Source organism: Varanus komodoensis, unplaced genomic scaffold (genome assembly GCF_004798865.1).
Source record: "Varanus komodoensis strain SLA01 unplaced genomic scaffold, ASM479886v1 scaffold1, whole genome shotgun sequence".
In the NCBI taxonomy this organism is placed as follows: Eukaryota; Metazoa; Chordata; class Lepidosauria; order Squamata; family Varanidae; genus Varanus; species Varanus komodoensis.
The window spans coordinates 43,847,602-43,860,956 of record NW_025335268.1 but is presented as its reverse complement, the minus strand read 5'-3'; the positions used below and the strand labels follow the sequence as shown (position 1 = coordinate 43,860,956).

The window sequence follows — 13,355 nt, the reverse complement described above, 5'->3', positions numbered from 1 at the left end:
TCAAAATGTACTCTAGTATCCTTGCCATGAAAACCTCAAGGACAGTATCAAAAGGCTAAAAGATATGATGCCGGAAAATGAGCCCCTCAGGTCGGAAGGTGTCCAGTGTGCTAATGGGGAAGAGCGAAGGGCTAGTGCAAGTAATGCCAGAAAGAGTGAAGTGACAGGGTCAAAGCCAAAAGGACACTCAGTTGCAGATGTAGTTGGTGGTGAAAGGAAAGCCCAGTGCTGTGAAGAACAATACTGCAGAGGAATCTGGAATGTAAGATCCATGAATCAATATAAGCTTGATGTGGTCAAATATGGGATGGCAAGACTGAACATCGACATCTTAGGAATCAGCGAACCAAAATGGACAGGAATGGGTGAATTTAATTCAGATGACCATCATACATACAACTGCGGGCAAGAATCCCTCAGTAGAAATGGAGTAGCTATCATACACAATAAAAGAGTAGGAAAATCAGTAGTGGGATACAGTCTCCAAAATGACAGAATGATCTCAGTTCGAATCCAAGACAAACCATTCAACATCACAGTAGTCCAACTCTATGCCCCAACCACTGGTGCTGAAGAGGCTGAAGTTGACCAGTTCTATGAAGGCCTACAAAACCTTCTAGAATTAAAACCAAAAAATGATGTCCTTATCATCATGGGGGATTGGAATGCTAAAGTAGGAAGCCAAAAGGTAACTGGAATAACAGGCAAGTTTGGCCTTGGAGTACAAAATGAAGCAGGGCACAGGCTGGTAGAATTTTGTCAAGAGAACACACTGGTCATAGCAAACACTCTTTTCCAACAATCCAAGAGACGACTCTGCACATGGACATCACGAGACGGTCAACACAGAAATCAGATTGACTATGTCTTTGGCTCTGCAGCCAAAGATGGAGAAGCTCTATTCAGTCAGTAAAAAACTAGACCAGGAGCTGATTGTGGCTCAGATCATAAGCTTCTTGTTGCAAAATGCAGGCTTAAACTGAAGAAAGAAGGGAAAAACACTAGACCACTCAGGTATGACCTAAATCATATCCCTGTTGAATATACAGTAGAGGTGACAAGTAGATTTAAGGAATTAGATCTGATAGACAGAGTGCCTGAAGAACTATGGACGGAGGTTTGCAACAGTGTACAAGAGGTAGCTTCAGACCCAGGTACAGCACTGAATCTGCCTTGGTCGTCCTGTACGATGACCTGTGCAGGGAGAAGGACAGGGGGAGTGCGTCCCTGTTGGTTCTCCTGGACCTCTCAGCGGCTTTCGATACCATCGGCCATGGTATCCTTCTGGATAGACTAGCGGGATTGGGGGTCGGAGGCACTGCTTTGCAGTGGTTCCGCTCCTATCTCAATGGCCGATTCCAGAAGGTGGTGCTGGGGGACTATGGCTCTGCACCATGGCAGCTATGCCATGGAGTACCACAGGGGTCCATTTTGTCCCCTTTGCTGTTTAACATCTACATGAAACCACTGGAAGAGGTCATCAGGAGGTGTGGGCTGCGGAATCATCAGTACGCTGATGATACCCAGCCCTTCCTCTCGTTTTCCACCAATCCAGGTGAGGCAGTGGCTGTGCTGAACCGGTGCCTGGCTGAGGTAATGGGCTGGATGAGGGCCAATAAACTGAAGCTCAATCCAGACAAGACAGAGGTCCTGTTGGTTGGCGGATCGGGCTTCGGAGAGGGTGGATTTGACCTAGTCCTGAATGGGGTTGTACTCCCTCTTAGGGACAAGGTCTGCAGTTTGGGAGTGCTCCTCGACCCAGAGCTTTCATTGGAAGCTCAGGTGACAGCAGTGGCGAGGAGCGCTTTCCTTCAGCTTCGGCTGATTAATCAGCTGCGCCCCTACCTGGAGTACGACTGCCTGGCGACAGTGACACACACGCTGGTGACTTCCCGTCTTGACTTCTGTAACGCGCTTTACGTGGGGCTACCCTTGAAGATGGTCCGATACTTCAATTGGTTCAAAATAGAGCTGCCAGGCTGCTGACGGGGACTGGGCGTTCTGTTCACATGACTCCGGTCCTCCGTCAGCTTCACTGGCTCCCCATTGAAGTCCGGGCTCAATTCAAGGTGTTGGTGATGACCTATAAAGCCCTAAACAGCTTGGGTCCTGGTTACCTGAAGGAGCACTTACATCCATATATGCCCAGCCACCCCTTGAGATCTGCGGGAGAGGCCCTTCTCCGGGAACCCTCCGTGAAAGAAATTAGGAGGGTAGGTACTCGGAGGAGGGCTTTCTCTGAGGTAGCGCCCAATCTATGGAATGCGCTCCCCAGAGAGGTCCGCCTGGTGCCGTCGTTATTTGTTTTTTGGCGCCAGGCGAAGACCTTTTTATTTAAGTGTCATTTTAATTGTTAACAATGTTTGCTTATTTACCTGGCCAGGGCGACTTCTTTTACATTGTTATTTTTTATTGTTAATTTTATATTGTTATTTTTGTATTTTATTGTATTTTATTTTGTGTTGTGAGCCGCCCCGAGGCTTCGGCAAGGGGCGGCATAGAAATGTTTTAATAAAATAAAAATAAATAGATAAAACCATCCCAAAGAAAAAGAAATGCAAGAAAGCAAAATGGCTGTCTGAGGAAGCTTTACAAATAGCTGAGGAAAGAAGGGAAGTGAAAGGCAAGGGAGAAAGAGAAAGATACACCCAATTGATTGCAGAATTCCAGAGAATAGCTAGAAGCGATAAGAATGCCTTCTTAAATGAACAGTGCAAAGAAATGGAAGAAAACAATAGAATAGGGAGGACCAGAGATCTCTTCAAGAAAATTGGAGATATGAAGGGAACGTTTCAGGCAAAGATGGGCATGATAAAGGACCAAAATGGCAGGGACCTAACAGAGGCAGAAGAGATTAAGAAGAGGTGGCAAGATTACACAGAAGAACTATACAAGAAAGAGCTTAAAGTCCCTGATAACCACGATGGGGTGGTCACTGACCTCGAGCCAGACATCCTGGAATGTGAAGTCAAATGGGCCTTGGGAAGTCTTGGCAACAACAAAACTAGTGGAGGAGACAGTATTCCAGCTGAGCTATTCAAAATCCTAAAAGACGATGCAGTTAAAGTGCTATACTCAATATGCCAGCAAATTTGGAAAACTCAACAGTAGCCACAGGATTGGAAAAGGTCAGTTTACATTCTGATCCCAAAGAAGGGCAATGCCAAAGAATGTTCAAATTACCGCACCATTGCACTCATTTCACATGCTAGCAAAGTGATGCTCAAAATCCTACAAGCTAGGCTCCAGCAGTATGTGAACTGAGAACTACCAGAAGTACAGGCAGGGTTTGGAAGAGGGAGAGGAACTAGAGATCAAATTGTCAATATATGCTGGATCATGAAGAAAGCTAGGGAGTTCCAGAAAAACATCTACTTCTGCGTCAATGACTACTCTTTGATTGTGTGGATCACAACAAATTGTGGCAAGTTCTTAAAGAGATAAGAGTGCCAGACCATCTTTTTGTCTCTTGAGAAACTTCTATGTAGGTCAAGAAGCAACAGTGAGAACAGGATATGGAACCACTGATTGTTTCAAAATTGGCAAAGGAGTTTGGCAAGGCTGTATATTGTCGCCCTGCCTTTTTAACTTATATGCAGAGCACATCATGCGAAAGGTCAAGTTAGATTAATCACAAGATCGAATTTAGGTTGCCAGGAGAAATATCAACAATTTCAGATACGCAGACAATACCACTCTAATGGCAGAAAGTGAAGAGGAACTAAAGACCTCTTGATGCGGGTGAAAGAGGAGATCGCAAAAGTTGGCTTGAAAATCAACATTAAGAAAACTAAGATCATGGCATCTGGTCCTCTCACTTCCTGGCAAATAGAAGGGGAAGAAATGGAGGTAGTGACAGATTTTATTTTCTTGGGCTCCAAGATCACCACAGACGGTGACTGCAGCCAAGAAATTAAAAGAGGCTTGCTTCTTAGGAGAAAAGCTGTGGCAAATCTAGACATCGTACTAAAAGGCGGAGAGGCAGAGACATCACCCTGCCGAGAAAAGTTTGTATCATCAAGGCTATGGTTTTCCCAGTTGTAATGTATGGCTGTAAGAGTCAGACCTTAAGAAAACTGAGCATTGAAGAATTGACACCATTGAATTGTGCTGCTGGAGAAGACTCCAGATGGTCCCTTAGACTGCAAAGAAATCAAATCAGTCAGTTTTAAAGGAAATCAACCCTGACTGTTCTTTAGAAAGTCAGATACCAAAGATACTCAAATGCTTTATCCACCAAATGAGAAGGAAAGACTCACTGGAAAAGACCCTAATGCTGGGAATGACTAAAGGCAAAAGAAGAAGGGGATGGTAGAAGTTGAGGTGGCTAGATGGGGTCACTGGGGTGGTGGGTGTGGTTTCGGTGGACTCCAGGGGATGGAAGACAAAGAGAGCCTGGAGTAATGTTACCCATGGGGTCATGAAGGGTCTGACACCACTTACTGACAAAACACAAATCTAAACTTCCTAAATAATGAACCAAGACCCTTTCAAAAATTATTTTTAACTTAAGCACAGTGTATGAAACTGGGCACAATTCCTCTAAAAGAAAGAACAACACAGAGAAAACAGATAGAACTCCTAGTTCATATAATTGTAAAACAGAGCTAGATATAAGACTAGTTTAATCAGAAATATCCAGTAACAATTATACTTTTTGAACTAGAACATATCAGAAGTAAATGTAAAATACTTTGAGGTTCTAACATAAGGTCAGACAAATTTTATTTTGATTTTCACACAATTTCTGGGATTCTATAAAACCAATGAGACATTATTAAGCCTGCACTGTTTTCCTTTTATTTGAATATATCACAAAACTGTAAGACACCAAAAAATCCAGCTTTGTGTCAGTCTTTATATTTTATTACCTGTTGATCTGTTGTCGGACGTTGCTGTGCCACATCATGACTTGCAGAGCCTTTTTTAACTTGTATTCTGCCCGGAGGAGGAGGAATGGCACCTGAATATGAGGTTGGGTTATCAGCATCAGAAGAATACAGGGATGAATGCCTTGATTCCTGTTCATTCTTTGACAAGGCAAATCTGGGCAAGGGGAGGTCTTTGACTGTTAAAATTGATAATGCGTGTGATTATTATATGCAACTTAAGCTACAAAATGCTTTGACTATCAATTAAAAAGTTCTTTTTAAAGAGTTGTTTAACATTAATATTTCATAATTGCATATCATATCAAGATAATAATGAAAATTGCAATTAAGATTGTGATAATTCCTTTAGAGAATGACTTATTCAGCTTGTATTTTCTACATCAATTATTAAATGTAGGTAAAATAGGTATTCTGGTTAGGTAAAGTATTTTTTTCAACTTCAACAACTTTTAAATTTCTCTTTAATCCATTTATTCATGTTAGGATTGGTAAAAATGTAATCTGGTACAAGATGCGACCACAAAATAGTGCTGGCAGTCTACAACCTGAAAATGAACGTTGTCACCTTGAAGCTGTTTTAGGAAATCTGTAACATTATAATCTTAAACATCCTTGCTTAATTTTGAAAAATAAATCACTCTGGTTGTGAAGAATGCTTCAAAAACAACTGTCTGTTAATAGTTCCTAAAATTAGACTAACAACAATCCAAAAGATTTATTTCTTTGAATACTCATTTCATTTTCAGAAGTTCTCATGCTTTTGAAATAGAAGCTAAATCATTTAAAGATTTATGGGTCAAAGATATTTAGAAGATACCAGGAAGTAGCATAACTGCTGGAGCAAGAAAATAACTGGATTATGGTGGCCACTTTTTATCAGAAATCAGGCTGCTGGTTTCTGTAACTGCACATAAACAATTAGACATGGTAAAAAAAGCTACAGCAACTTATCCTTGACTTTACAAATGCAGGAAGAGCAGTCTACAAATGTAAATTTAACATAAAGCAGTGTGGACTGCTTGTCAAACAGCGCTGGTGAAATAAACTGGTTATGACCAAGATCAGAATGCCTACTATGAAGGGACACAAATAAGTTTGCATATACCAGTGTAATTTTTCTTGCATTACACAAGTTCAGGAAGTTGGTGTTCAGGAAATATAAACTTAACTACTATAGGGAAAATTAAACCTATTAAAAGTTCTTTTTTCAGATAAATGCAACAATCTGAGTTTCTTAGACCTTAGACTTTCTTATTAGTTTCCAGACAGTAATAAATCCATCAGAACTTGAAAAGTATCAACTTAAGTGACAAAAAACATAAATGCACATATCATTAACTTATTCTTGCCTGGGTTCTGTTTAAGCGTGCCATTTTATCTAGTTTCCACTAGAACAGTATAGCATAAATGAATAGTATAAATACTGGAATAATTGAAAGACTTAGATGAACATTTAATTGGCATCCAGCTTGAAGCTTCTCATATTTTCCTAGCACTTAAAATGAATGGTAATCCTAAAGCCCTGAGCATATCACCATAGGTTTTTTTTCTGTAAATACACATATATTTTCATAGGACATATACCGAACATAACTTGACATTTGTAACCCAAAACTGTAGAAGAGCTAGGGCACTGTGACTTCTACTTCGGAGCTATTGTCTTTTCTGCTTCAAAGCAGAGCAGCTTATAGTTGTAAAAAAAACCCTGTATCAGTCATGTAAGAAAAGCTCTTCTGAGAGTACAAGGATTCCTTTAAAAGCAGAAATATTCTAGAAAACTTCTTGGTCAGCAGTAAAGGAAAATACTGGAGTGTCAAACAAAAGCCATATTTTTAATAAATCAGCCAAATACATTCCAATATTTTGAGGCTTACCAGAATTTAAGCTTTCCATTCGTAGTGGAAGCCCAGACTGAGCCACTGCAACTAGTTTCAGAGCAATGTAGAATTGGCTTCTTCCAAAGTAACCAAGTCTTGTTGCACCACAAAGTTCCATAATCTGGTGACAAAACAAAACACCTAATGTGAGATTAATACCAAACTTAATTCATAGATTTAAAGTCAGCACTTCTACTAAAGCTACAAAATCAGACCTAATGTAGTGGCCCTGTGATAGCGTGTTGATCAAAGACTGCATATTGTATTAACACAATTTAGCAATTTTTGAGCTTGCTTTTTCTGTTACTAGCTTTCCCATATATAATTTAATATGCTGCATTACACAGGGTTAATTCTTCTGTGCATGACTAAGCTGACAATTCTAAATGCATACTGTAGGATACCTCAAGTGAAGCGAAATCTAAGCAACTGTAGTGGAATGTCTACTTATGAGAAATGAACAAACTTATTTTTTTCAATTATAATCTACATGCATTTACAATCCTGCCTAGCAGGAAACACTGATAACTATTATGTTAGATTATTACAGATACACTTCTTGAATGCAAATTATTCAACATTTTGCCTTAAGTACACTTAGGAAAAAGAACAACTCCACATTACCTGCACACTGAATTTTCTTTTAATTTCACTGACATTCTGAATACCAGTAGAACCATGACTGTTATGAAAACTAAATGTAAAGTTTGACTAACGTTCAGATGAATAACATAGAATCACAATTCCAGAACTAATTTTATTAATAACAATAACGTATATATAACAGCAAAACAACCTCCACCTCAAAGCTTACAAACATGACTGGTGCACCCCGACCAGGACCTTGGCTGCATAATTAGTCATTTCCTTCTCCTCAACTACTTCTATGTTTCCCCTCTTCTGAACACTACCCTCTTCCATTCAAAATTGTATTAAGTCACACAGAGGTTTTATACCTTTTCCTTTTATTAATAAGTCTGCAATAAACAATCCCCAAACATTATCAAACTCATTCTTATTCATCAGCCCTTTTTTCACCTTAATTCCACATGTAAATTTATCACCATTAGCTATATTCCAGATTTCTTTATATCATTCACTTATTTGGAAATCCCTTTTCTCTTTCCAATTCTTTGCTATTACTAATTTTGCTGCAGTTAGAATTTGTTAGAAACCAGGAACTACTTTAAAACAGTGACATAAAATGTAATCAGATACTTTATGGGTGAGTTTCCATGATACAGAAATATAATTTGCAAATAAGCAATGTAGTGTGGGTTGTACATGAAACAACTGATAGTGTGCCAACTGGCCAAAAAGCTTCTTTGTGAGTTGTTCTCCCCCCCCCCCCACCCTCAGCAGGTACTCCAGGTGACTCAGCAGCTGAAGCCACTTTGTCAGCTCTCCAACTCTGCTTTCTGTTCATCCCTTTTCATGATCTCTTCCTTAGGTAGTCACTGACAGGTCTGCCAAAATACCCAGAAAGCACACTGGAACAACAGTCAATAGCTTGCAACTTTTTTTGGTCAAGCAAAAAGCAAGGCCACAAAAAGGTTTTTGCTTGTGAAATGGATACTACAATTAGATTCTCTTATTCTGACATGTGGGCCTGAAAGTTCTTAATGTCCTTCACCTTTTTCACCCTTTCCAGAGAATCTTAGATATTCAGTAAAGGGAAAGTGCATCCCATCCTATTTACAACAGCACAGAGTTTCGACAGCTGTCAAAAGAAAGGGTTCCTTTTAAAATCAGTCAGTGATTTTAGTCAGCGAAGGTTGCTCCAAAGTGTTTCTTGGGCATTGCTGGAGTTGCTGACACTGGCAGTGGTCCAGGCAAGTTTGGCAAGTCTTGTGCCCTCCCCCGACACACAGCACCTGCTGTTGCTGAAAGAAACCTAAGAGACTAAAATTCTAATACAAAAGTATTATTCTTAAAATGTCTTTGAAAGTAGTGTTTGAAGATTCTTGCTAGCTTCCAAGAATGCTACAGGAATGAAACTTTCGTGTAAGAATAAAAGCGCATTCTTGCAGTATTTTCTTTTCTTTTCCAGCAGTAGCAGAAGTAGTAAAGGGTTAAAGCAATGAATGAGCATAAATATATGTGAGTAGGAAGAAGTGAGTGGATTAGAGTATGGACCCATGAAGATCTTGGTCCCTGGTAGATTATACCTGAAGGAATAAAAAAAAGTTTGTCCACCTTTCAGATGGGTAAGGATTTATAAAATAATAGAAAACAAGCACAGTCTGAGACAGTGGTGTGCACATCCATATGTGCAAGTATGATGCACGCACGAGCAACTCCAGCCTCAAGGAGACAATGATCGGGTCCTCAAGAGTGAGGACCTTACCTCAAGGTAAGGATCCTCAGTGCTAAAGCCTGCTCTGTTACTTATGGCACTGCATGAAAATAAACTACAAGGAGATATCTTCTTCTGTTAGAACTAGTTCTGAGCTGTCTGCATTGAGCTACAGCTGTAACAGGACTGGAGAAAGTAACAGACAGAAGCAGATTTTATTAGAGTAGGCAGTTTGAAAAAGGAATACTGTACAACCAATACTTCCCCAATATTTACTGATGGAAAGCTACACTGTTGCAGCGATTCTCTGTAAATACTAAATATAGATTCAAAGTCTCCACATAACTTTCTACAGACACAACTGGCAATGTTATGCTTTGAATTATACTAACTTTGCCAATTCTTGTAGCTCCTTTTAGTAATAACCAAGTTTGAAATGTGTCATTTATAGCATCCATTAAAGCATGTCACTAACAGTTGACATGCTTTAGGGAATACTCCATAGACACAGCAATGTCTCATTTTCTTGAATTCCCTTTGTAGCTCTACAAAGTATGTAGGCTAGCAATCACTTTTACTCTATCATGGGAAAGTATTTTTGAGCAATGTTTTTAAAAGCTTTAATTAAGAGTGGCTTGAGACAGCCATAGAAATATTATGCCAATAACTGAAAGTGAACCCTCTTTGCCACTTAAGCAAGGCTCATAAACTTCACATTCAATGAATAGCAGCTAAACGTGATCCAGCATTTTTAAAAGACTACTTACTGCACCAGATGTACTCATATTCCACCTCTCTATAAATTACATCATTTTCTAAAAATACTGTCAAAGATAAGATGGTGAAAAACTGAATTTAAGACAGAGCTTTAAAAAAAAAGACTTACCAAATATCAGCCCTTGTGCAATCATTTTACAACACTATTCTTCCTCTAAATAGCCTGATACTGTGATTTTACAGTCTGCTGTTATATGCCCAGTTGCCTGATCATAGTCATTAGATTATTATCAGTAACAGCAGGCTTTACACCAAGTATATGACATGTGCTTGTATCTTAGCCTATAGTTCCTATTTTCCCTCATCATTGGCTATGTTGACTAGAGATGCTGGGCACTGGAGCCAAGGCATCTAGATCACAACAAGTTGCTTTAAATCAACTGCTGAGTTGTATGAGGATAAGTGCAATCTCCCAATGAACAGCCTAACCAAGCTTCTACCATTTCCTGACTGAATTTTATGATAAACATCCATCTCTGCTAGTCTCAACTTCCCATATTTTAATTTTCAGTCATTCCTTTTATTCTGAAAACAGTGCTATTGCTTGAATTTTCCTGAACTATTCTACTAATATTCATCTCTACTGCACCACTTTCCTCCCAGTCTGTCTTGACAATATTTTACTTCCATGTTTATTGATAATGGGCTTCATATTATTTGAAGCTGGATCCTAAGAGAAATTAAGACAGCAGAATTTAAATCAGCATTTGGTAATTCCTCTTTAGCTATTTAGAGCAAGAAGCAGAGAAACAAATGAGATACTAAAGCAGTCAGCCAAAGGACTTAGCCATGAATCTTTGTACTTAAGGTCACAAAGGTGGCTTGCACTGCCGGAATTGGTTGACAGGATGAACATTAGCTATATTGACTACTACTTGGGTGATCTATGTAATACATACCAATTTCAGGGCAATATTGTCTGGACTAGTACTACAGATTATTCAATACTCTTTCTGGGAATAGGAGGCATTCCATGACATCCTCCTGCTTTTCTAAAGATGCAAGACAGGCCAGGTAGCATGATATGGTGGTTTTGCATGAGTTACGTAAGCCATAATTAGTTCCAGTGCATATGGCTACCATTTTGAATATGAAAGCTCCAATCAGGGCAATTACGGGTTGTGACATGTTGCAGTGACTCACCCACTGTGGGTTAATCAAGGGTTAAACAACACATTTATCCAATCCATTTTAACAAGGGTTAGTAGCTCTGACTTCCATTTCAACACCTGTTCCTACTGGTTTACACTATTATCAAGTGTTTATCTGCAGTATGGCATTAAAAAACTGTATTTTGCAGAAGTTTAGACTTGCAGAACTTTTAAGACTTCAGGGAGTGCCTGAAGCACTTTGGGGGAACAATTTCACCATCAATGGGAAACATAAGTGTTACCTTAGATCTTAGAGGCAACTACTCTAGAAAAGCATCTATTTGTGTGTAATTCTGAGAAATTAGAATAGACATACGGAAGCGAGTGCATTTTGTCCCACTTGCTTGCCACTTCTGCTTTCCAAAACAACCCAGGAAAGCCCCTTATTTCTGTGTTATGACATGTGAAATCAGCATGCTGGGTTGTTTAGAGCTTTAAAAAAAGCATTTTAACTCAATGTTGGGTTGAAGATCTAGGTTGCTTAACTCTAAACACCTCAGAATTCTGGGTTCACACATTAGAAAACAGCACTGTGAGCATGTGGGAGCAAGCATATTTTCTTACCTATGCTCACAAAATAAATCATGGTTTGTTCATTTGCAATGAAATGCTGCCTCAAATTGTATTAACAAGAGTCATGCATCATTCAAAAACTCTGAGAACCTAAGTTTACAAATGGAAATTACAATAAATAGTGATTAACATAACCAAATAGTTAGTGCTGTTTTTCATAGTATATGTTGTTATTATATTAAGGCTTTCTGTTACTCGAACCTCCAGCTCATTACTTTTATCAAAGAGGTAACCATACAGAAAACACTTCAGTACCAAACCACGCACACTTTAAGCAAAGATCAAACACAACTGTATTCATTTCACAAGCTATCATAACTGAGGTCTTGTTCAACTCTAATTCAAGACAGAGTCCTTTTAGACATAACAATTGTGTTCATAGGCAAACAGAATTAACGTTGCCAAAGCATTTATCTTTTAGATGAACTCCAGTTGTGTCAAGCTTGAAGGCCATGCCCATTTTATAGAAGGTGTGATGCTACTAACCTGATAGTGTTAGCAAAGTTGCCCAGTATGTGGTTTTTAACAACTTCATAACTCATACTGTAGCCTCCAAATATATTGAAACAATGTAACACACCCATTTACATCCCAACCTTATCCATTAGCTTGAAAGTGTTTCTCCTCATGAGAACTCTGCCACTGCATACTAACATCTCGCCCTTAATTGCTATGTTGTGAACCACCCAGAGAGCGTATGGCTAATGGAGCAGCATACAAGCCAAATGAATTTTTTAATCACTATCTTTCTAATCACTTTTATAAATATCTGTACTACAAGATAATAATAAATAAAACATTTGAGAACAGTGTCTCACAATAACTGCTCATAATACTATGGGATCCAATATCAGCATGAAAATCAAGTCTTATGTCTATGGCTGCATGCTGACACAAACCATGGACGATCCCAATATTTCAATGCTTACTTGCAAGTGAAGATTATGTTTTAAATTACTGAAATAAGTTTGCAGCGTAAGTGAAAATGAGCAATGCTTACCTACCTTTTAGTTCACCATACTGAACTCAGTCTGAGGCACAGTACTTTTAATAAACAGCATGGTGCAACCGTCACAGAATCCCAGAAAAAGGAATATTCAACTGCTGCAAAATTAATCTTATAGCAGAGCATCAAGGCATCTAAGGAGTTAATCTTACTCTTTTCATGAAAGCATGCCTTGTAGTTTGGATACTGGTCCTACAAATTTAACTAAGTAGACAGCTATCATACTTGTTCGTATACCATCATGCCAGGATCTGAGCAATGCTTCATCCTAAAGTTTAGTTAAGAGGTTTCCCTTCTTATGTGGTGCCCAAGCTACCTCTAAATCCCCTGGGAATAAATCGAGTAAAGATTAAATCTTTTTCTCCCAAGTTACCAATGACACGCATTCCTTTCTTTGAAGTATTAAAGGGGGGGGGAAGGCACACAAACCTTGTGCTGTGTAAGTATTTTAAGTTTTGTAAGGAGTATGTTGTTGTTGTTGTCTAGAAAAAGCAGTACAGTATCTACTGGAAACGCTGTACGGCTAGAGGCTCTCATAGCCACAGATGGGACCCCACTCCCGTTTTCCCCGTTCGCTGCACGTCTTGTTCCACCGGGACGTCCCTCAACCCTCCACACGACATCTCAGGGGCAGGAACTCCCTGGCCGGCAGTAGAGGCCCTGGGCGGGCGCTGTGTGAGCGGGTGCTTGGGGAAAGCAGCTGCAACGACGTCCTGGCCTTTTGGGGAAGGCAGGAGGGAGAAGGGGAACGAGACGCGCCTCCTCGCCTCCCGCTCCCCTAAG

General features: G+C 39.6%; 1 protein-coding gene across 6 annotated transcripts in view; it reads right to left on the bottom strand.

The window, feature by feature from the left end:
* The window catches only part of REPS1 (RALBP1 associated Eps domain containing 1), a 59,135-nt gene that overhangs the window by 45,251 nt on the left and 529 nt on the right, over positions 1 to 13,355 (bottom strand). For all 6 annotated transcript variants that reach the window (XM_044423623.1, XM_044423600.1, XM_044423586.1 and 3 more), the window contains exons 2-3: positions 6,767 to 6,890; positions 4,872 to 5,068 (exon numbers count right to left, since the gene is read on the bottom strand). In XM_044423623.1, the coding sequence (XP_044279558.1) occupies positions 4,872 to 5,068; positions 6,767 to 6,890 (321 nt within the window). The remainder of the gene's footprint in view (positions 1 to 4,871; positions 5,069 to 6,766; positions 6,891 to 13,355) is intronic.